This window comes from Enoplosus armatus, chromosome 2 (assembly GCF_043641665.1).
Source record: "Enoplosus armatus isolate fEnoArm2 chromosome 2, fEnoArm2.hap1, whole genome shotgun sequence".
Taxonomy (NCBI): domain Eukaryota; kingdom Metazoa; phylum Chordata; class Actinopteri; order Centrarchiformes; family Enoplosidae; genus Enoplosus; species Enoplosus armatus.
In genome coordinates this window covers 5,667,704-5,692,654 of record NC_092181.1, presented here as the reverse complement: position 1 = coordinate 5,692,654, position 24,951 = coordinate 5,667,704, and the positions used below count along the sequence as shown (strand labels likewise).

Sequence of the window (24,951 nt, the reverse complement as noted above, 5' to 3'; positions counted from 1 at the left end):
GACTGACTTTCATTTCCTTCGCGCAACTTTTATTTATACCTGCAGCTTGTACATCGGAAAGGGGAACTAAAAGCTGCAGGGACAGAGCAGGTCTGAGAGTTTCTGCCTCTCGGGTGGACAAACGTCTCAGCCTGGTACCCGCGAGGAGCCCCCGAGCGAGGAACATGGTGAGTGACTGTCAAAGTGTTGGTGAAAGGTAGCCTAAGAAGAAGGGGGTGTTGTTCGGTGTGTGTAATGAAGTAATATTCCGTGTGTAAGAATAGTTCTTAGAGCAGAAATGCCTGGCCGACATTAGTCCACCGTATGCCCTTCAAAATACGATTTTACACGGATGGTACAGTAGTATTGTCTAATAACACAACAGAGGATGCGGTGATATCAAAAAGAACAGTTACAGAAACTCCGACGCACTTTTCTCCTACTAATGCTAACGTGAAGTCGTACAGGACTGGCAGAGGGACCTGGCGGAAAGCGACTGTCCTGAGTGATATATAAGAAGAACATGCTAACATGTCAAGCTTGCCGTTTGCATTGGTTTATGGAGTCATGTAGCCTGCATGTATAGAGACATAAGATAAGGGAACTACGTTGAGAACACCACGAGGGTCATATCCTCTTTTATAACATTGTGGGTTATGTCTGTCATGTGAAATTAAGGAAATATACTAATTCGCAGAAAGTTGTAGTTCTTGTTTGAGCTGTAGAAAGAAGGTTTTTTTGACCAGATTAGGGACTGCACAAAAGTTATTTAGGGGGGGTCAGAAAAGGGGGAGGGCTATTGTTTTTTTTTATACATGCAGAAGCGAGGGTGGTCTCACCTTTTTCTGGGAGAGCACGGGAGAGGGTTTTTTTTTTTTTTTTTTCAAACCCCCTTATTTATATTTTATTTCATATTTGTGAAATGTATGGTATAAAAAAAAAAGACATCAAATAGTTACATCTAAAAGATGGTGCGCCATGGAGGTCTGGAGGATCTGGAACCACTGCGATGAACAAGCCCTTCAGCACAGAGCTGTCGCTTGTCTCCAGGTCACTCATTCAGTGCCTATAATAACCGTTTATTTCACCGTTTTGTTATGTTTGCTATAAATGTATTATTTGAAATATTGGGGGGAGGTTATTGGAGATTTTTATACTACTAGTATAGCTTTACAGACCTTTAAAAACAGGACAAAAGCTCGATAAATAGTGAGCACAAAAATTAAGTCAATAAAATGTATTAAGTCTATGATGATGAGCTTGATTTATCATGGCTTCATCATTGCTGCTGTAACACCAGAGGAAAACAGACATGATGCAATATTGTGATCATAGTAAAAGTTCGTAACATGTTTTATTTCGATGTCAGTGTTGTACACAGTGCAACACAATTTTATATACACATTTTATAATATTTTATAGCTATAGATACATAAAAAATAAAACAGAAACCAGTTACATAAATGACTCCATAAAATAAAATAAAAAACCCTAAAACAAATGAAGAAGGGTGGGGGTCATGGGTGGCACTGGGGATTATGTATGCATGTAGGTGTCTAATAAGGAGCGGTAGAGAAGACATATCCATGCATGTAAGTAGTGTAAGAGATTAAGAGAGTGTAAAATAGATGAAATGTTATTGCATTAACAGGACCTTTCTATGAAGTTGTTTTTTTGAAGCCTTAATGCTCCATCTTATAAAGTTAACGGTCATAACTTTAAGGAGTAATTGTGATTTATCCAGCCTTAGATTTTATTTGACCTCAAATTCATAATGAATTTTTGTGGCCTGTGAAAACTTGAAAAGCATCTTAATGTAGTCTCATTAGTATGTACAGTAAGACATTTGACAACCCTAGTCCCTGCAGGTACCTCATAGAAATTATATTACAAAAAAGGATGATTAGATGATTGCTAAAGGTACAGGTAACTGTCTTTTCATCCGGTGTACTGCTGCTTTTGGTCACTAGATGGAGGCATCTGATGAAGAAGACTTGGTCAGGGGTGTTGATTTTGTAGCACCCCCCAATGGCGTCATGAATGAACTGCTGGATGTGGGGGAAGAAGACAACACGCATGGCCAGGTGAGCTTTATAATGATATGATATATATCATATCATTATTATTCCAGCCTTTGTGATTTTCAGGTTTCTAGTGAAAGATAACACACTCCATGAGTGTGATAACATTCCTCCACCTTTGCTCGTATCAAACAGTTGCACAACCTTTTTTTTTCCTCAGATGGAGGAGTTTCTGGGCCCGCAGGCAGAGTACAATGAGGAGGAGGAGGAGAGGAAGTACTACAGGAGGAAGAGGTTGGGTGTCATCAAGAATGTTCTTGCAGCCAGTGTTGGAGCCATGATTGTGTACAGTGTGTACATGGGTGAGTTTCTTTGGAGAAAAGACATTGAAACAGGCAGGCAGAGCTGCAGAGACTGATATGTTCTTTTAAATTGATCTGTGTGTGTGTGTGTGTGTGTGTGTGTTTGCCTGCTACAGGCCTACTGCAGATGCAGCTGATACTTCATTATGATATCACTTACCGTGAGGTGAAGTACAGCAACCTTGGCCTGGAGGACATCGACCGCAAGATGCTGATGGGCATCAACGTTACACCCATCGTAGGCCTGCTCTACACCCCCATACTTATCAGGTAGACACACAAACACTATGATCAAACCTTTCCTTGTACCTGAATGTCCTTTCTCCTATTTATACTCTATATTTATCTGTCTGGCAGGTTTCTAGGTACTAAGTGGATGATGTTCCTGGCTTCGGGAATCTATGCACTCTTTGTCTCAACCAATTACTGGGAGCGTTACTACACCTTGGTTCCATCAGCCGTAGCTATCGGCGTGGCCATCGTGCCGCTCTGGGCCTCCTTGGGAAGCTACATCACTAGGTGAGAAACAGGAGGAGGAATAGTGGGTGGGTGAAGATGTTTCATAAGAGGCTGAAGCTCGACCTTCATTACGTCACAGCACACAGAGTGTACTGAAGGTCGACTTGCGTAGTTAGTTGAGATCTTAGTGGATCACTTCTGCCTCAAATCGTTGCTCTTTCCTTCACCGCACCAAAATTATACCTATATTTCAACTTCGCTAACTCTCACCTCACACTGAACCTAACCATCTATCATGCCTAAAGATAACTTTACAACCACCTTTATCCTGAAATCTGAACATTAATAATGCTAATGAAATTCACCACCATCAACCATAAATATTGACATTTTCTAATAACCATCAAAGATTTTAAAGTCAAAGTAAATGAGAATGAGAAATATATCATTTAGGTACTTTCATCCCCATGTAACTAATGAAGGTAGCCAAAAAATCTAGTGGATATTTGAGAAATGTTTTAATTAAAAATATCTGAGAGCAGTTATATGAGATATATATATGTATATATATGTATATATATGTTTAACCTAAATTCACAACAGAATCAACCATTTTTTGACAAGATCCCTTAAATGTGATTATTTAAAAACTGTGACCAAGATATGTACTGAGTTTACAGTAACAGTACACAAACTTTGCTTTTTGTTGGACAAATTACTGAAATGGTGACATGTCCGGATTAACTGCTGGGCCCCCATTAACCCCCAGTCCCTTCCACATCCTGTTAAACACAGGGCCTCAATATCAGGTAATAAAGCAGGACCCCACATAACGGTCTTTATCAAGTCGTGGTGGATATTATTCTCAAACCGTTTATTCATTTTAAATTAGTAGTTCAGGAGCGTTTGGGGCCCCTGGAGTTTTGGGGCCAGGGGCAGCTGCTCTCTTTGTCTGGTTGGTGATTCAACCTTGAATGGTGACACTGTTTCTAGATTACTTCAAACATGCCTTTGGCTTTCTTCTACTTAAATCTCTTGTTACTTGTGGGCCGATAACAACATATATATCTATGAGAAGCTAAAATCAGTTGATACTGGCCGTGACGGTATATCAGTGGGGCTCTAATGCTGCCATGTTTTAAATGGGTGAAAAAGGCTGTTTGGAGCCACTGGTCCTTAGCTGAGCCATTGCTGCCTTTTCAGGACACGGAGTTAAATAATACTCTTTAGCTTGTAATGTACCACATACGCCTCCTCTGATGGGGTACAAATTCTACTTACTTAACTAACATATTTTTTATTTAACCTCTTATTTAAACAGGTTGTCTTGTTGTTCAAGAGAGACCTGTGTACAAGAATATACATATGTAGTTTTCCCACACACAAGTTGGATATTGGTTTCACATTAAGAAAATCAATTACAAGTAAAATGAGAGTCTGTGCTAACTTTCTGCGTCAGCCAAGACGAAACTCTAGAAAGGCATCATCAGCCGCTTCAAGTGTTTTCACATCTGTTCACAAGGAGGTGTGACAATAATAATACCTCACATTGTTTGCCAGGCACTTTGTTGACGTTCTGTGAAAAGCTGTGCCGTGCTGTGAAACTTGGTTGTCAGCGCGTTTTTTTGGTTTTGTTTTGTAAAGCATTGTTTTGTTTTTTCTGATACCATGCTGCACAGAAAACACAATTCCCTCCGGCCAAATTGGGTATTTTTTTTATTCCAATGGCTCAGAAAATGGAAATGCAGGGCACATTCTCAGTCTCTCGTTTTTCAATTCAAATCAAATGTTGATTTTTATGAATCCTCAAACCCTTGCTGTGCACTTTTCATCGAGCAAAGCTTAGTTGTGGAGGTGTGAAGCTGAGGGAGCTCATGGGAGCTCTGTGGCTGGTCGGATCACTGTAAGCCCCTCACACACTGAGGCGGGGGTCAGTCATGTGATTGCGTTGATATGTAGTAAATGCACAGGTGAACGTGCACACACCCACACAGGCCTCAGATGAACACACACCTGATTGTACAGAATAAGTATGTTTTCCTCTCACACAAACACACGCAGGATGGCGCAGCAGTACTACGAGTACGTCAACTACAAGGAGGAGCACGTACAGGAACAAAAGAAGCTTCCTAAGGGAGTGTGCCACAGCTACATCATCGTCTTCCAGTCGGTCTTCAACATCATCTTCCATGTGAGTCTTCAGCCATCTTTTGTTCATTGAAGCTTCAAATTAATTTCACTTTGTGTGCGGTGTTTAACATCTGAGGAAAAGAGGTTTGCACAGCTGCAAGAAACAAACGAGCATGAGTCCCTGTCTTCTGTCTCTTCCTGTCAGCTGAGTTTTGTCTTCGCGGAGTTCCCCATGTGTTTCGTCCTCAACGGCTACCTGTATGAAAACGGCCACATTCTCAGCAATGTGAAAGGCTGCGGTAAAGACACATGTCACTTCACCTCCACTGATGAATGATTACAGACAACAATGTATATATGTTAAATATGAAGCTACAGCCAGCACCTGGTTGGCTTAGCTTAGCACACAGACTGGAAACAGAGGGAAACAGGTAGCCTGGCTTTGCCCAAAGGTAACAAAATCCACCTACCAGCACCTCTAAAGCTCTAAAGTCATGTTTCCAGGCTTAAAGCTAAGCTAGGCTAACTGGCTGCTGCAGCTACATATTTACCGTACAGACATGAGAGTGGTATCGATCTTCTTATCTAACTCTCAGCAAAGAAAACTAATTTCAAGGTTATCCTCAGCTGTATGGAGTCTTTTAGCATCTTTTCACTAATTATTCTGAATGTTCTCCACAAACTCTGCTCCGATCAGCTTGTTGTTTTAGGTCAAGCAGAAACTATTGCTCTGATAAACCATGTACATGTCCTAGGCTAGTATATATGTTTCATCCACTACTAGGCAGCAAGGTGCTAAAGGAAACACGAGCAGGCCCCCAAAAGCTGCTGCGAAACTAATAAAGTGCAACACTTCTGCTAAAGTTGAGATGTTTTTCCTGGCATGCTTTACTTGGAAAAGGATCTCACTTCTGGCAACGTTGCTTCCTTTTTATTGTAAACAACAGTAGGAGGAAACAGAGCTGTGGTCCACAACCCCACATGACCACAGACAACCTCTTCAAAATACAAAAGCATGATCACACAAACATCCTAGTTTTCTTTCAAACTGCTGCTCTGCTAGTTATCTATTTGGGTTTTTCCAATGTACATTCTTGTTGGCACTTCTGAATGTTTTTAGTTTGTTTCTATAAGCAGAGATGCAGTCTGTGTGTTAAACACACAGGACTGAAACCTGTTGCTTACTTCTCATCAGCTCCTTCCTAATGGCTGAGCCTTCCTCTTCCTCTGCCAGGAGCAAATATCAGTGGAGTGATCCCCGGCTTTAACACCACCGTGCTGACCAACCTGCCTCGCTCCATGCTGCTCATCCAGGTGGAGAGTGTCCTCATGGGCTTCGCCTTCCTCGCCATGATCATCGTAAGATCGAAACTCCCAGACACACACACATGCAGATCTCTGCTCCTTAGAGTTCAGTTTGTTGTTTGTTTTGCACATTAATGAGAAAGACAAATGGTAATTTACTATGTACTAGAATTTTATACCAAGCCAAACCAAACATTTTGCTGTTGAGGAACATTAAATTGTATACACATTAAACTATGAAGAAACTAAAACCCAGCTAAAACTGTAATTTGCTTCTTGTTATTCCCTTCATTCATCTATTTCTTTATTTAAAAAACAAATATAAATTGCCCCTACGATACAGTAAAGACACAAAAAGTATAGAGTATATTTTAGAGTGTAAACACAGGAAACAAGAAACTGTTTAACACCAGGGAGGATTTACGTTTCAAAGAAGATTTTATAAGTCATGGTTTGCAGAGCTTTTGGATTTATTGAATATTTATTGAAAGCAATCAGTGTATTGTTAGATCTGTGTAAATACAGTAAAATTAGGTCTTTCATCTTTGTACATAACTAATTAAAATACATGTTTTGTACAACTGATGACTCTTATTTCTGTTATCTTGCAGGAAACCAAACAAAACATGTTTTCCAAAATACTTAACACCAATATGTCCGTAAATAAGAAGCTTTTCTAAGTTCGAAGTTTTTCAAAAGGTAATTTCACAAAAGGGCAGTACTAAAAGAAGTATACGTCCATCTCAGGGGATTTACCACAAATCAGAGATTACCAATAGGGCAAAATGAGCAACTGCCCCAAAACTCCAAGGACCCTGAAAGCACCATGTTTACGGTGTGTTAGCCTGACTCACTGGACGTAGGCTGTTGGGATAAGTCCGCCATTAGCCCACTATTTCAGTCAGTTACTATGAGAGCAGTGAGAGTGAACCAAAACAGTGAAGTTACAGGCTGTAAAACCAAAGTAATGAGCTAAAAGACGCTAAAACCATCAGTAGAGCTGAGGGAACCTGCAGAGTTGGGTGATAATTCTTTGTGGGTTCGTCATTACAAGCAGCCTCTTTCACATTACGTGCAGTCATTTGATCGATTGTTATATAAAATATGCAGCAGCTGGTGGGTAAAATGTATTTATTTATTTTGTTTATGACACTTTCTATATATTTTTAGATATTAGGTAACGATTGAGAGCCATATTATCCACAAAGCAATTTCAGTATAAAATTACCTTCCATTTTCTAAACCGCTTAGTCTGTTCAGGGACGCACAAGGCTTGAACCCATCCCAGCATGTATTGGGCCACAGTCTATCACAGAGGTAGCTGGAAAAACACAGAAAAACACACTCTCAGATCCACCCCTTCGTACTATTTAGAGCAATTTAGATAGGCTGGCTTGAGAAATGGATCGTTGTAGAAAGAAATCCATAGAGTAACTGATTGTTGTTGCTAGTAATGCTCTCAGTAATTTAAAAGGGATACAAAGGCTTTCTAGAATAGCCCTACAGAGGGCTCGAAAGAACTGCCTTATTTTTCTGAGCACGTACAAACCAAAGCAATCACTCAAAATTAACTCAAAATAAATTGATTGTCGTTTGCTGCTACCCACAGTTCCTTGTGCTGTGCGGCGCTGCCTACCGCCCGACAGAAGAGATTGACCTCCGCAGCATCGGCTGGGGAAACATCTTCCAGCTGCCTTTCAAACACCTGAGAGACTACCGCCTGCGGCTGCTCTGCCCCTTCTTCATCTACAGCGGATTCGAAGTGCTGTTTGCCATCACTGGATTCTCCTTGGTACTGCGCCATAACTAATAAAGCGGTAGACGCAGTATAGTAATACGGACAGGGAATATTGAAAATATGTATGTTTCATCTAACTTCTTTCTTTCTTTTCCTCCCTCCACAGTCCTACGGCGTCTGTGTTTTGGGCCTGAAAAAACTGTGGCTCCTCATAGTGGTCTATGGCCTCTCCTGCTCCATCTTTTCCTCCCTCTCCCTTTGCCTCCTCCGCTTCCCGCGCTGGCTGTGTCTGGTGGGGGGCGCTGCCGTGCATGTTGTGCTGCTGGTGGTTCTCTTGGCGTTGTCTCTGCCTGAAAACCATCCAGAGTATCTGGGCCCTCTGCTGGTGGTCTCTGTGCTGTGGGGCCTCGGCACCGCCCTGAACAAGACTGGTGTCAGCAGTGAGTAGCATCTGTCTGTACGTACTCTATCAATAACTTTGTTCACACGTGACGTGTGTCAGCCTGAACTCCTGTCTCTGTGTGTGTCAGTTCTGCTCGGGATGCTGTACGCTGAGGAAAAAGAACGTCTGGACTTTGTCTACACCATCTATCACTGGTGGCAGGCCATCGCCATCTTCATAGTCTACCTCTGGTCCAACCTGCCTATGAGGGTATGACTGTGTGTGTGTGTGTTTAGAGATTGTTTAATGTGTCTGTGCCTCAAGTGTAACACATCTTAAAGGAAAAGTGCCTACCTTTTTGTCGCTCTCCCTCAGGCCAAACTCTCCATCCTGTTAGCCACTCTATTGCTGGCCTGCTACTGTTACTGGGTGATGGAGCGTCGGCTGGCCAGGAAAGTGCCTTACAGACTGCCTCGCATACCTCGGCCACGGCACAAGGTAACCAGTCACAGTCTGTCACAAATGACTGCCTTAATGTGGCCAGATTTAGCATATTTATGCTGTCAGCCAAAGATTAAAGTGCAGCCTTCACTGCCCAAGAGGAAGCTATCCGACTGTAGTTCACTTAACAAATTGCAACTAGGAATGTAGTTTCCATCAAAGCTAACTTCAGATATTGCTGTCCATGTGATGGAAAGAAGCACTAATTTCACTTGCTGCCCCAAGCAAAGGAGTATGTATCTTGTAGCCTTGTTCATGAGTGAGGGCAAAATGGAGCTTGAGATCGACAAGCCTTCTTTTGGACGTTTTCTGGACACGTCCAACTGGAAGACCCAGAACATGCTGGAGAGATTACATATCTCATCTGGCTTGGGAACACCTCGTGAACAGGGACGTCTGGGCTACCATGTGGCAGAAAATGGATGGTTGGATGAACTGAAACAATTAGTTGATTAATCACTTAATCATTTGACAGAAAAATAGTCTACACAGCAACAGTGTAGATTATCGAAAATAATTGCCATTTGAATGAGCTTTAGGGAATTTTGGATTAAGGATTTTTTATATTTCCTGACATATTATAGACCATTCATTTATTAATCAATAGTAATTGAGGTGAAAGAGTGCCACGTTCTTTGATTTCGAGTCGCTTTCTCACTGAACACCATATACATACAATTTTTTCTTCAATTCTACATGAGGTCAGTGGGTTTTCTGGAGCAAACAATGCTTTTGCATTCAGCATGTAACGGCTTTATTCCCTCCTGGAAACTCTCTTTTCTCATGCGGAAATGAAGACTTATCTTAGAGATCTGGTGTGCGGTGAGATTCCTGCAGACAGTGATTTGTCCTGCACTCACCAGCCCTCTATATATTGTAACATTCAACCAGTGACTAAAAGGTGATGCAAACACATTTTGACTTAAACTCTCTTTCTGTCCGTGGTCATCAATATAACATACATGTACGAATCATCCGTGTCTGCAGGTCAAAGGCTATCGCTACCTGGAAGAGGACAACTCAGATGAGTCAGACTCTGAGAGAACTGAGGAGGATGAGGACGAAGAGCGTGTGGCGGAGGAGATGGGAGCAGAGGACAGGGAGGAAGGCGGCCAAGACGCAGCGGCCCAGGGAGCTGACTCACCCAGAGCCAGGAGGAGAGGGGCCGAGGGTCACCGGCGCAGACGGGAGGACGACCATGTGAAGGAGGGAGAGGGGGAGGAGCATGAGGGAGGATGAGAAAGGAGAAAAAGGAGTAGAAATGAAGGGAGATGGTGGACGGATGACAGAAGAAGCTGTTGTGTTAATTATTCCATTCATATTTTTACACATATTTATACTGAATGTAACCCTTGCGTACTACACTAAACAAAAGCATTTCCTCTGGCATAAGCTTTTATTAAAAAGCTTTAATTACCTGTTCAAGTGTAGTCAGAACAGAAACCGGAAAAACTATATTGCTATTTAACAACAGGTACGGCAATTTTAAAAGGTTGGATAAAACACGACCACAACTCAGAATACAACAACAATACTTTTGTTTTTCTTTTGCTGCACAGCTCGTGGCTCCTATTTAGCTATATTTGTTCTTCTGTCTTTGTTTACCTTCAACCCCTTAACTTATGCACATTTCTTAGAGAAAACAAGCTAACTCAAGCTGTCATCAGAAGCTCAGACACGTGTCTGTTGTATCTCTTGGGAGGAGTTCAACATGCTTTTTGCAGAAGATGAATATGAATGCATTAATGTATATTTATGCATTAGTATAGATCAATATGCGACAGGTACGAGCAGTCAGTCATGTATGGCCAATGGCGGACCAACCGACACTGCAATCCACAGAGTCATGCCGCTAGCAGGGCTAAAACACAGGAGTAGCTAACTATGTAGCCAAGCCCTGGTACAACAAACAGCGTATCACAGGGTCAGACCATGTCTTGAAACTGCACACATATCAGACTGTCCACATGCCCTTAAAAAACCCCCCCAAAATATTGTAAAATAATACAATAGGCCTTTTTCTCTGAATACATTTCAACATGCCATAGCAGGAAAAGCACATACTTATTTTAATAATGAAATAAATGATGGCCCAGTTTCATTTAGCTGCTTCAGTTTCCTGGTATTGTGCATGCTGACTCACTGCCACACTGTCATGGCTGACTGGGACACTTGAATAGACCAGGGCCGTCATTAATGTAACACCTGTTCTTTAGGTGAAACAGGCCCGATTAATCATGACAAGTAGGCAGGTTTGGAGACCTGCTATTGGATGATTTAGTGATTTTGGGTTTACATCACTCTATACAAAACCTATATGTTGTTCTTACTGTATCTGCTGCGCATAGTTGTCACTTAATTTCTTGTCATGTTTTTTGTTTTTTTGTTTTTTACAGATTCTTTCATCAAGTTACATCATGCTCAGCTGAAATGAATCTTTTTTTTCTGTTTGGTTTGGTTGGTTTGATCCAGGCAGCATTGAGAGCAAAGCAATTAACAGTTAACTTTAATACTGATGGTCCGACTGCTGGTCAAAAGGTACTGTCTTCTGACATTAGGGTTTGGGTTAGTTCACCTATAGTTTAACGTAAACACAGTAGGAATTTCTATTCAAACCTGCTGTGGGAGGAAGGAATAAAATCCCCATTCTCTCTTTTTCTGTAATGAAAATGACTCCTGACTTCAATGAACTGATGCCAAAGCTGTTAAGATGCACTTAACCCTTATGGAGTTGTGACTTTATGTAATGTGATGTTACTGGCTTACACAGCGTGACACTCTTTGTACAGGGTTCATACAGCTTTTTAAGAGTAAAATTCAAGCACTTTCAAGATACCTAAACCAAAAATGTCCAGACTCTCGTGGCCTTTATCATCACATCTAAATTGTTACTATGAATGCAATTGTGAAAGATAAAGTTTACAGAGTTCCTTTGTACCCACAGCAATCAATGTATGTTTTAACTTCATTTTTACGAGCTTGTTCATATGAAGTTTGATTGTATGTTTTGATCATGATTTTTTAATGCTTGCTGAGATGCCAGGAGACAAACAAATGTGACGACGGAATCGTTTCATTTTAAATATTAAAAGATTTTTGGTTTACATGAGTGGTTGTGTAGATGAAACACAGGATCATGTTGAAAATCGAGCATTTTTCAAGGAGTATATTCAAATTCAAGCATGTTCCTAACCTTGAAAACATTAATGAAGCATTTTCTAAACTCAAGACTTTGTGCCTCTCTTGACTGCTGGCAAAGTCAAAGCCACTGACTTTATATATATAAGTCAGGTGTGACAGCCAAACACTTATCGCCATGGAAACTTTTAAGTACGACCAATGCAAAGAATAGCCAATAATAGTATCGTACGTATCGTTGCAGCTAATCTGACAGAGTACACTGACATACCCACACATTTATAAATATAGACTACCTCATTGAAAACTGCTTTCACTTATGCAAGAGTGGAAATACTGTAATGAACTTGGAAAAGACAACAAAGTTCTGTGTTGAAATAAGTGTCAGAAATACAATTTACATAACAAACATCACTTTCCAGTGTTGATGTTGTGCATTGTGACACGGCAGAATTGTAACCCATAAAAGCCTTTTTTAGGAATCGTTTCTACCTTCATAGTTTAACATAGAGCGGTATGTGATCAGCATTCCTTTATTGTTCCGTGGCCTTCTCTTGTGTTCTGGCACTGACATCAGCTCTTTGTGCCGCGGGAGACACGTTCACTTATAGATGAACTGACCTGTAAATGCCAAACATTGCTCTCTGCACACGTGCACTCACACAGGAATCACAGAAAGGACTCCTCTGGTTCTCAATCTGAACTTTATTTCACTTGTACTAAAACTAAAAATGAGCATTAATAGAAATATGAATATGAGCTGGGATAAAGAGGTAGCTGCTACGTCACTGATGGTTTGTGTTGTAGTTGCGGTCCTGACAAATGAAGCCTCAAGTTCAGGCTTTTAGCTCTTAGTCAGGCCAATAAAGCACAGTGTCCAGGTGTTAGCCTGAGCTGTTAGCTGTTGCCAGTCCTGATCTGTTCCCCCTCAGTGCCTGATGCGTCTGATGGACTGGATCTTTGGAGTCTGGCAGTGGGAGCCCCAGTTCCTCCAGTGCTGGTAGTCTCCGCTGTGTCTTTCACACTCCATGATGTACTGCTGGCCTCTGTAGCCCGGGTACTCGTAGCACACGAAGCTGAAGAAAGACAGGGGCAGGAGGAGGCGGGAGAGTGAGTGAAAAGAGCTGAATTACATTTTTACGAGTTGCTTTACATAAAGAAATTCTGTGGCTCGGGCTCAAGGGGGACATTTAAGCGGGAATTCAGCGTCTTAGGGATTAAAGTGTAAAGGGAGTTCAATAAAAAGCTATTGCAGCTCCTAAAAGAGAGAAAAAAAGCAAAGGCACACTGAGAAGATCCACCTTGAGAGTAAAGTCACTGAGGGTTTCTATTGCTTTGCGACATGATATGCCTCATGAAATGTCTGTTAGTTTAGTTTACTAGTCCTATTTAATTCTTTGGTGCTGAATATGTTGTTTTCTACTCCAATCTCCCTCCTTCCTTGCTGTTTTTTTCTTGTCTTGAAAGCCCTCTGAAACTTCTTTGTGACAAAGAGCTATCGTTCAACTTGATGGGATAAAGCGCTGACTTACGCTCCGCACTGCACGTGCATGGAGCCCACCTCAGGCCTGAACCAGCCCATGGCCTGCAGGGAGGGGTAGTCGTCGCACAGCTCGGAGCAGCGGCCCATGAAGTTCTCCCTCTCGAAGATCATCATGCGGCTGCTGTGGTGAGACTGCAACAGAGAGTTGGTGTTAAAGTCAGCGTCAGGCCTGTCAGACAGACGCACAGAGCCAGCAGACACTCGGCACTGAGTTGCCTCATTTCTATTTTTGAGCTGTTTCAGTCACTCGCTGTCTGGCTTGCTCTCCCTCCTTCTGTCACTCTGTCACTCACTATCTTCTCACTTCCACTCGCCCCTTTCTTGCCCTCCCACTCCCTCTTCTCTCTTCCTCCGTCACATTTCAGCCCTCCCCTCCTCTGCAGGTACTCACGGCGCAGTAGATGGGGCGAAGGGACATGAAGCGCTCGATGTGGTAGGACAGGGAGCCGCTGTAGGCGTCCCAGTTAGGGTACTCGCCCCTCTCCAGGATGAACTGCTGGCCCTGGAAGTCATGGTGCTCGAAACCCACCCAACTGGACACGTGAGCGGAAAAGGTGAAATGGTCAGACGGGTGAGTAAAAACGGTAAACAGTGTGGTCTGAAATCAGTCTGAACATAAAACAGACAGGTGACACGTGACATTAGACTGGGTGAGAGGTATAGAAAGGCACACGTGGAGAGTTTCAAGGTTTCAAAGAAGAAGAGGGGCGAAAACTTGGTGCAGGTGAAGTGAACAGAGGCAACTTCAGGACTGTCCTGGTTGCTCATTTGGTAAATCTTTGGCTCTGAATATAGCCTGTAACCTATGTGGCTTTCCATCCTTCCACTCTTTTTAGACTGAATTAAGTATAAATGAGTGTTAAGACTTCAGCTCCTAAATTATTTAAAAGAGCTCAAAAGGTTTTCCTACCCTGTGAGGAGTCACCTCGATGTATACAGAGGAAGAGATCGACCGCACTCTTTCCAACCAAGAAAAGATGTTGTGGAAATATATGATGACATGACGAGGGCCTTTCTTAATACCCACACAAGAGGAATCAGTTAAAACAGAAAAGATAACCTCCTGTAACTAAGTACAGGAGGATCTTGTAGAAGGATAAAATCTTACTTTTGTTCGAGCATTTTCACAATCGCTGAACAAAACTATAATGGACAAAACAACAGCTGAATAACGCAGTATAACAAGGAGAATAAACTACTAACCTACCACCTACTTCATTAGACCCATTATATTTGCGCACGTCAATTAAAAAAAATATTGCATATAATCTTTATTTTGAGACATTTATGCATTTGGACATACGTGACAACGGGGTAAAGCCATGATTGGTAGTCATGGTGACAGACTGTTGCTTCCTGCATCACAAAGTTGAACCACTTCTTTGTACCATTTGGGGTTAAAAAAATCCGGGGGGGTGGGGGGGGGGCACAGATTAGCTGAGTTTTTTAGGGATTCAACTCTTAATAAATAATACCCCAGGATGTTAACTTTTATTGTTGCTTATTTAGACTTGAATATTTCGCAGTATCTAGGTTAACTTAATATTTGAATGTTTTCAGAGGCGTTAGGATTGAAAGCTAGATAGTTCTCAGAGCAGTTTGGAGTTTCTAAAACTGTTTTGTGCTTTTCATCCGAGCAACCGTGACATGTTGTTCTGCATACACTGCATGAGAAAAAGAAGTGTCCCACCGTTTTATCAGAGGCATAAAAACACTCATGTGGCCTTAAATGATCCACTGCTGACCACAGGTGAGGCACGTTTGCCAACCCTGAATAGGCTCCAGAAAGTGAAGCTCCCGCAGTATAAATGACTTTCAGACCGGTTAAAAGACCCCGTTAGCTCCTCGGGATCACCATAAAGCTCTCTCTCAGTATTTCTTCTGAAAGAGGAAACTGGGGCAAAAAAGAAGGCGGCCTCCCCGCCGCTGCTTATGCTGGGTGCACCCTACATGCAGGATAGAGAGGCCTCAGAGGTGACATGCTTCAGTGGGAGCCTGGACACTACTTCCTCTCTTGTTACCTCTCTACCTCTGTCTCACACACACACACACACACACACACACACACACACACAGAGTCAGTCAGCTGTCCACAGAGACTTGCAGGCGTACAGGCTGTGTGACTCACGCTCCACTCTCCACTCGGATGGAGCGGATGTTGTCCAGGCCGCAGTCGTGGATGTTGCAGCACTCGGAAGTGAACTCCATACACTTGCCCTGGAAATGCTCCTGCTCAAACACAGTCACCTGCACACAGGGGGAGACGGGGGCGGGGGGTGGTATGAGGGTGAGTACTGTATGTGTGTGTGTGTGTGTGTGTATCTGTGTTTATGAGTGTGTGTGTATTCACCTTAAAGAAAGGGGCTGTACCCATGCTCGGGAAGTACATGGGTGAGGTCATGTGGGTTTTAGTGACTCTATACATTTCTGAAGCGGATTAGAAAAGGAGACAAAGTACATGGATCAGAGAAGGGGTATAAACAGTGAAATGCATATGAGTATAAACACATTTTGATTTATTGCACAACAACAAAATTATTTTTCTTCAAATGTTCTTCAAACTTTTAAGTGAATTTAAATAGTTCCCATTTGTTGTCACTAACAACGTTTGCCTCCATGTGAATGAAGAATTGTACATTTCACATGTTGAAACTACAAAAACCTAGCAGTTAAAATGTCTGGTCATCCAAAACAACCATTTAACCCGGTAAGTCCATCCCGTGGGAAAGTTCTGTATCAGTCATTTTCCCGCTCCTGCTTACCTGGATGCTCTCCTGCTCTCCTCGCGCTCCTCACACACCAAATCCTCTTTACGTAGACTTTTGTCTGAACCTGGCGCTTCTGTTTTATACCGGCGTCCACGCGGGAGCCTCGTGCTCGCGCGCGTGCGCGTGGCGCCCCTCCATTCTAATGATGTGAGCGAGGCGAGTTTGTCAGGTGTGAAGCTTGCTCGAATTCAGGATGACATTTCCGGTTAGAGTCTTCAAAATTAAACTCTGTTGCGCAATATAACGCCTGTAGACTACAGTGCGTTGTTACAGTGATTATTTGAAGTGATACAGAGTAGGAAATTACTGTGGCCTTAAATTAACAAGACACGGTTCATAAAGATTGTAACACTGAATCCTTCTGTTCTGCTATATTTTATATACACTGCTGCATAGCCAAGCATAGTCAGTTAGGCTAATTGATTAGCCAACAGAATATTCATCAACTATATTGATAATCAATTAATTTAGATAAAATAAGGTAATCCTTTATTAATCCCTCAGCAGGTAAATTTGCATTGTTACAGCAGCATACAGGATAGTGCAATATGTAGAACAGCAAGATATAATAAATAAAAAACAACTATAATTTACAAGTTTACAGAACGAAAGATTAAGTAATTACTTAAAGTAATTTAAGTTAAACATTCCCTGGTTCCAGTTCATTGTTCGTTGTCAAATGTTTTGTTGCTTCTCGTTGATGAATAACATCATAACTTAAGTATCTCTTCTATTTCACAGTCTAAACAATGAATTAATTAATCGAGAAAACAATTCGCCAGACGGTTATCAATAGGCCTGCAATGAAATGTGCCAAAACTTGGGTGAGCATGCTTATGGAAGCCCAGTATTCGTGTTACATGATGTAAGGATTAGTTTCAGCCCTGCTTCGAAGCCTACTTCAGAACTAATGCGGTTCTTATTTTGAAGGCGGAGGGAAAGAAGATTTCCGGTTTTGCTCTGGCTAACTGTGACCACCTTGACGCAGGTGAGAGCCAACCTCCCGCGCGCCCCTCTGCGCTCGCGTTTGTGCACGCGTGCCGATGGGCCTGCCGCTCAGAGCTCTCTCGCGCTCTCTCTATCTCTCTCTCTCTTTGTAACCCTATGCGGCCTGTCGACTCAGCAGATCATATACAGCGCAGCCACAGAGGTGAGGCTGGGGAATGCGGCGCTGTTGTTGCTCTATTCGTATAGGTCAGCAGTGCCATCGTATAGGGCAACAATGGCGGGGCTATAGGCAGAGAATGAGGAGGATTTGGAGAGCCATCCGGGGGAGCCTGTGTCAATGGTGGCTCCCTAAAGTCGAGGAAATTGGGACAGAGGAATTAAATTAATGTTGATAGTTATTAATGAATAATAGCAACATGGCAATAACGTCCTCTTGATATGAAAAACTAAAAGTGGTTCAAGTGGCGCAAAAATGCAAGACATGACTTGGTCACTGCGCCTGTGTCACATCCACAGAACCCTTTTTGATTTGATGTTTTAATGTAAACCCCCTTCGGACAATGGGCCACCGTTGCCACAGCAACATCCCCCTGACCTCATCTGGTCCTTGGCCCTTGACATTTCATCCAGAGAGCACTTGAGGAGGCTGGCACCATGCTCACCCTTAACATGTTCACCGTCATAGAGGCAGACACACAAAGACACACACACACACACACACGCTCAGATATCTACCCAAACACACAAGGGCAGCAGCGGCCACGTCAAAGGACACCAGAGTCACGACCACCAGAACAGAATAAATGACAGATTTTCTGGAGTCACTGCTCTACCACCACTCTGCACGAGAGCGAGATGCAGACGTCTTTGCCAAAACGGGTCAAAATGTGTCATCTTTGTTCAATTTTAAGTGTCACCTTGATAAGACTTCTAAAAGACGCTCTCAACTTATTGATTTGTTGTTTTACCCTTTAACCTTGGTTTTTGCTCACAGATGTAAACACAAGACATGAAACAGGCCGCTGTATATGAAACGTAAAATATAAAATGTCAATGCAGGCAGAATGAACTGCTATCTGGACTGTGTTTAATCAAAGATGAATCAAACCTTTAGGCTATATTATTATTATTGTTTAAGCCGGTTTAAAAAGTGTCAAATCAACAGTCTTATAGAAAACATGAATACGCCACAAAACACAAGAGAAAAACACAAAGAGAAACACAGTAAAACAAGTACATTATACGGGGTCAAAGAAGACATATTAAGAAAAACAGGAGCATTTATTATATAAAACATAGTTCAACAGAAGCTGAAAATCTTCACACTTATTGATTTTGAAGGTGTACTTCACACATCTGCCATGCAGATAGTGATCAAAGGGCTTCTTGAACTTCTTGAATCTTTCCCCATCAGATCAGCTGCAGTCTCTTATCGCTCCAGCTAAGCATGCACGGTCTGACTCTATACGAGGGGCCGATATATAGATTTTGTAGCTTGGATGCCCGATCACCTGCGAAAACAGTCGGACCTCAATGTGAAATTATGAAGTTGTGTTCCTGTCATGTTTCCAGCTGTGCCAGATGTGAATATGAAAGATGTATAATCTAATACCATGCATTCCAAGGATATGTATGCAGGATATAATATTCCTGGTTCAGGAGGAGGATATAGTTCCTGGTTTATAACCATCATATATGCTGCATTGCAAATATTATATAAGTGATTTCATAATTTCTCGTCCTTGGGTGACCAGTGTCCAGAAACTGTTTATTAATTGTCACAATCCAAGGAAAGTTTGCTACTTACAGATTCTTAAATCATAATACAGATCCTGTTACTTACTTTATTGTGTGTTACTCTTTTTAGGAATGTAAATGTTTGAAATAGGCAAGGATATCATTTCTTTCATGTCTTTCAGGGCCTAATCTATTGTCCCCTGTGTGAATGTGTTATATTATATAGTTATATCACCTGTGTGTCTTCTCATGCCACAGTGTGTATTTTGATGTAAACTGCTTTATGCTTGTTTCCTCTAGAAGATCTCAGAAACCTTTCTTCAGCCTCGACTAGAGGGCGGGGGAACAGGGAGACAAGGATGCAGAAATAAGAGATGTGCCCCAGGGTACCCCACTTAACTTCCCCTGTTTTTTCTACCTTCATGTGACTCCCTCTCGGTGACTGAGGACGTCCTACAGTCACTGAGAGGGAGGTGTATGATTGACCCCTCCGGTGACCCTTTCACTGGTGCTCACTTGAGCGTGAGGATTGGAGGAAATTCAAATTGCAGGATTAATGAGGCCCACTGAATCCAAGAAACGAACAGCTCAGGAACTCATCTGGTGAGAACAGCGGCAGCCCTTATGTCCCTCCCGTCCTCATCGGCGCACGTGACCCGGCGTGAGCAGCCACGTCCGGAGGTGCGTCTGACCAGTTTGTTTTTTCCCTTCGTGCGCTTTGGAATAAGTGTCTCGTGGACTTTGCTCACACAGCAAACGCCCACCACCATATTTTACCCGCCCGCGCAAGAAAAGAGACAGTGGGCTTTAATTTAATAGCTTCCTCCCACTGTGATGAGGAGAGACGTTCAGATTATTGTCCATGCACACTCGGAACCTCTTTGCTCACCCAGAGGTGGAACAGAGAGGTTATTGCTTCTCACAGCTTATTGCTTTTGCTGTTATTATTTGTCCCTGCGCCTCTTGATTACAGCACCGCAGGGAATACGAGTGAATAAACCTGTGACAGGCTCTTCAATGTGAACCTGGTCAGCCTGGCTGTCATTATTACGAAACTGCTATCGGGGTTAGGGTGAAGATAAAGACTTTGTATGTGGCGGCTCACTTTATACTCACTGCACTCTCTTTTTAGTTCATGGATTCATGTCATGATCAAGTTTTTATGAAGTTATTCTGTCTTTCATGAAATCCTCTGAGGCCAAACATACACTATACTATTATATTGTACTCTTCTTTCAGCCTATATGTCTCTGTCTGCTGCTCCACTGTCTCTCTCTCTCTCGCTCTCTCGCTCTCTCTCTCTCTCTGCCTCTCTCTCTCTCTTTGATGATGGGGGTATTTCTATTCTGTGGGGGCTGTGAGCTCAGCGAGTTTGTTTCTGTGCCTATAATCCCCTCTCTCTGGGCGCCAGCATATAAAAGCGGCGAGGGGCCTGGCGCACTCTCACACAGACCACCAGTCTCAGCCCCGAGTCTACTCCTTTACGCACACACTGCCACAGGTAAGACAGTGGACAAACATCTTACAGAACGAGACAAGAAAAGAAAGACGGGAGGCAGACGGCAAGAATAACCTGATTTATTAACCTAGTAATGAGAGAAAGTCTGTTGCAGCTTGAACTCAAGATACGAAAGTCAAACATTGCTGGTGAAATTTGAATTTCTCTCGTGCAAATCCAGTTGCTGTCAATAAATGCACTGTGGGCCGGTTGTCTCTTATACTCAGAATAAACACTAGAGTTTATTCTGAGTGTAAATGATGCTAAAACTAATGCTTCAATCCTGACTGCTGGAGCCTACAATATAAATCAAGTTGGTCCGACAAATACGGAACTTAAATTGCAATTTTTAATTTCAGGCTCGGAATCGGACAAAGTTTAAGGCCAAAACCAAAAGTTTGATTGAAAAGAAATCTGTTTCTATGTATGTTCCATGCATGCACAGTAGCTTCGCTTTGGTGATTTGCAAAGAAGAATTTTCTTTTGCACAGATCCACTTCATTAGTGGTTATTTGGTTATTTTGATGGTTTTTGATGGAAAAACGTTGATGTTTTATCCTTTGAATGTCAGTGTAAAGCAGAACAAGTGACAAGATTGTAATTTGTGTGATGAAGTTAGGGATTGTACGAAAGTGATTAGGGGTGGGGTGGGGAGGTCAGGGCAGCTATTTGTTTTTTTCCTTTTTGCTGAAGGGAGGACTTCTATTATGCAATTTGGTGGCTATTTGAATATTATACAACACCACTTTAAATTCTTTGTGCACTTTTAGTCAATAATGCCAAAATGAATTGTGATATTACTTTGAGGAATAGCATCAATCATTTTCGTACAGTCCCTTAATGTGGCAGTAAAAGACAGCTATCAACAAGTGATTCTCTACTCTTCTCAGTCATCATGTCTGGAGAGAAATCCAAGTCTGCTTCCCAGACTGATGGGAAGGCAGCTCAGAACAAGATATCTGAGATGGGCATGATGTCCTACAAGGTACAGTAAACACACACACACACACACACACACACACACACACACACACACACACACACACACACACGCACACACACACACACACGACACCCCACATGTACAACAGATTATCAAACATTTACTAATATACCATACAGTCCTTTTCACACATAGTGAAGCAGCTGGCCTCGCACCAACAGTTTACCTTCCGGGCTGATGTGTATTATCACAACCTGCTGGTTCTTTTAGCTCAGTGAGGGGGCGGTCGGCAACTACAACTGACAGAAAAATACCATGCGAGGCTTCAGAGCGTTAAGTCACTGTGGGGAAAGCTGTCATAACACTTCATTTTACTCTGCCTCTTTCTTGTTTAGTCACCTTTTTTTCCTCCTCCGCAGTCTTTCCATCCTATTTCCACTCTCCTTGGGTGTTGCCTTTGACTTTGAAACCAACCTCCTTTCTCACTCCCATGGTCATGCTCTTTACTTTCCCCCAACCATCCAGATGTGTGTGTATGACCAGGAGAACTTCCAGGGCCGCTGTATCGAGATCAACGCCGAGTGTATGAATGTGTGTGACATGGGAATGGACAGGGTGCGCTCCCTGCGCGTTGACTGCGGACCGTAAGTAGCCTGCGCATGTACAGCTGCACATACACCACCGACCCACACATCCAAGCAAACACACCGTACTCAACACCCACACGCCTCACAGAGCAGGTGATTTCACAGTTGTGCCTCGCCATTATGTGACATTTCACACTTCACATTTTAGGCATTTAGCTGATGCTTTTATCCCCAGTGATCTGCAGAGAGTGCAGCAGTAGACTGAACTTCAATACCGAAACTAATTACATAACAAAGCAACAAACAGTAGTGATTGGTGAAAGTAGTGCAATGATCATGTAACAGAGGACCAAGCGACAAGTAAGGAGCATGTTTGTCTTTCAAGGTAAGAGCAGATAATTGCAAATAGAAAGAAGACAGGAGAACAGCGGCCTCTAAACACCCCTTCTTTCTATCCCCACACCTCCATGTAATGCAGGCTTTCTGTTAAAAGTCCTCAGCCCAATTGTCATCATGCTCAGAGCTCATCACCTTCCTCCCCGCTCCTCTCCTCAGCTTCGTGGGCTTTGAGCAGATGAACTTCTGCGGTGAGATGTTCATCCTGGAGAAGGGCGAGTACCCCCGCTGGGACTCCTGGAGCAACTGTCAGAAGAACGACTACCTGCTGTCCTTCAGGCCTGTCCGCATGGTAAGCCCCCTGTCTGTTTGTCCACTTTCATGACTTTGGCAGCTCATATCCATCGATGTAGTTTGCTGTTTGCTCCACTCTTTTTCATCCTCTATCTCTCCTCATCTCAACTTCTGCCCCCTCCCCCCGCACCCCAATCACCTTCTAGGACCCTGAGAAGCACAAGATCTGCCTGTATGAGGTTGGAGAGTTTAAGGGCCGTAAGATGGAGATCATGGACGATGATGTCCCCAGCCTGTTTTCCTACGGTTTCACCGACAGAGTGGGCAGCATCATGGTCAGCTGTGGAACGTGAGTATTGAGGCAACGTGTTGCGAGCGTTTTCTTCTCTTTTCTACAAGAGTAGTTTGCGTTTTTGTGAATTTCACTTATTTGCTTTGTTTGTTCTGTCAAAAAACCGAAGTGTAAAAACGACATGTTGTGGACAATGTTATGCTGGATGCAGTGACTTCATGGAGTCCTGCTATCACCATGAGGTTGTCAGGCGCCCTGTAAAACCACAACTTGTTGTTTTACACTTTGTTTTTTGTACGGATTAAATAAACCAGATATAACATACTAATGAGTGGTGTTGGGTAATTACTTTTAGTAGCAACAAAGAAATATAACACATTGCTAATAAGATTTCGGTAATATCATTAGATTTACTATGTCAAGTAACACGTTGCTAGTGGTTAAATTGGGCTGCGGCTATACATTACCACTGGATTTGTAATGAACTGCAATAAACTTGCGCTTCTGTGCATTCATTACCTGCTGTGAAACAACAATACCCTCTTCCATTCTATGATGCCTGTCGTACACAGAGGTTCTTTTGGTGAAAGTAAGCAGTGTAATCGGCAACGCATTACTCTACACAGACTGTAATATTGTAAAGTAACATATTACTTATAACTTGTAATATATAATATATAATATATTACATTACATATATCACATCACTGCGTGAGCTTTAGAGGTGCAGATTTTTCTAGCCTGACGAGCTGTTTTCCCCTTTTCCCAGGCTTTATGCTAGGCTAAATATACAGACTTTACAGTTGTATCGATCTTCTCTTCCAACTCTGCAAGAAAGCATGTTTCTATTCCTTTAAACGTAAAGAAGACCTGCCTCAATGTCTGACTATGGAGCTGTAGCTATTTCAAAGCAGCTCCCAAAAGTCAAATCCTACATTTTTCAACAGTGCTGGCTACAAACACTATGCCCTGGTTTTTGCAACAGCTCCATGTAGTGCAGCAAACAGTTACCACATTGACGTCGTCATTCTCGAACTAGGAGAAACATCAGCATAATCACCAACTATCCGAGTGCTTTTCTGGGAGCGAGTTCAGCAGTAGAAGTGTTTTCATCAGCAGCTAGCTGAGGGTGTCATGAACGTCAGCAGTCTCTGTCTGTGCTCTCAGAGGTGTGGCAGGCAGTAGACGCTGGTTCTGAAATGCTGTGATTACTTCATTTGTGGTGCTCCCTGCTGGGACTGCCCTTTGGTTTGGCACCAGAAAGAATGACAAACAGATCAGTGTCTTTATTTGTGAGATGTTTATCCTCCCTGATTTGTCTGCATCTGTGTATCAACCTTGTCTTTTCTTCCCTTGAATCAATTTTCTTTGAATGATCTCTGTTCACTCATGCACCTTTTTCCTCATCACTTTCTGTATTCCTTGCCATCCATCCCCACGTTGAAAATGTAACTTCTCTTCCCCTGTCTCTCCCCAGTTGGGTGGGTTACCAGTTCCCCGGCTACCGTGGCAGCCAGTACCTGCTGGAGAAGGCCGAATACAGGCATTTCAATGAGTTTGGCGCCCGCTGCCCACAGATGCAGTCCATTAGGCGCATCCGTGACATGCAGTGGCACCCACACGGCTGCTACACCATGTCCTCCAAGTGAAACCCAGCGAGGGCGAAGAAGAGAGGGATTGGAGGAGAGACGGAGGCCGAGGGTGGGCACAGAGATGGAGGGGGAGGCGGAGGAGGGAGGGCGAAGAAGGAGAGGAGGAGGGAGAGAGTGTAATATTTCCTCCCCTGACCCAAACATCTCTTGGCAGTTTGAGTGCAGGATGGAGGGAATACAGTGGGTTGTTATTTTTAGCTGTTGGAACATTGTAATCTAGTGGCCAATGAAAAGTTATTCAACGTGAAGGAGGAGATAATATCTTGGACCATTGAGACTGTATCGGATAATAAACCATTTCCGTTCTCCCTCTCGCACCGTCTCTGTTTGACAGCTCC

General features: G+C 42.8%; 3 protein-coding genes across 3 annotated transcripts; 2 read left to right on the top strand and 1 right to left on the bottom strand.

Moving 5' to 3' along the window:
- Positions 1-84: 84 nt before the first annotated feature.
- Positions 85-10,116, top strand: unc93b1 (unc-93 homolog B1, TLR signaling regulator). The gene is made up of 13 exons (XM_070918035.1): positions 85-167; positions 1,950-2,063; positions 2,221-2,362; positions 2,479-2,632; positions 2,720-2,881; positions 4,883-5,012; positions 5,157-5,250; positions 6,186-6,310; positions 7,866-8,048; positions 8,161-8,434; positions 8,525-8,646; positions 8,752-8,874; positions 9,865-10,116. Exons 1-13 carry the CDS (start codon positions 165-167, stop codon positions 10,114-10,116), a joined length of 1,878 nt encoding a protein of 625 aa, XP_070774136.1. The 5' UTR covers positions 85-164.
- Positions 10,117-12,943: 2,827 nt separating this feature from the next.
- On the bottom strand, positions 12,944-15,983 carry LOC139302270 (beta-crystallin A1-like). Its single transcript, XM_070925925.1, has 5 exons — positions 15,909-15,983; positions 15,687-15,805; positions 13,950-14,091; positions 13,548-13,690; positions 12,944-13,091 (listed from the first exon to the last, which is right to left on the bottom strand). Exons 1-5 carry the CDS (start codon positions 15,981-15,983, stop codon positions 12,944-12,946), a joined length of 627 nt encoding a protein of 208 aa, XP_070782026.1.
- A 4,354-nt stretch (positions 15,984-20,337) lies between these two features.
- Positions 20,338-24,610, top strand: crybb1l2 (crystallin, beta B1, like 2). The gene is made up of 6 exons (XM_070925911.1): positions 20,338-20,512; positions 21,400-21,494; positions 21,978-22,096; positions 22,595-22,727; positions 22,876-23,018; positions 24,439-24,610. Exons 1-6 carry the CDS (start codon positions 20,338-20,340, stop codon positions 24,608-24,610), a joined length of 837 nt encoding a protein of 278 aa, XP_070782012.1.
- The last annotated feature ends 341 nt before the right edge of the window (positions 24,611-24,951 follow it).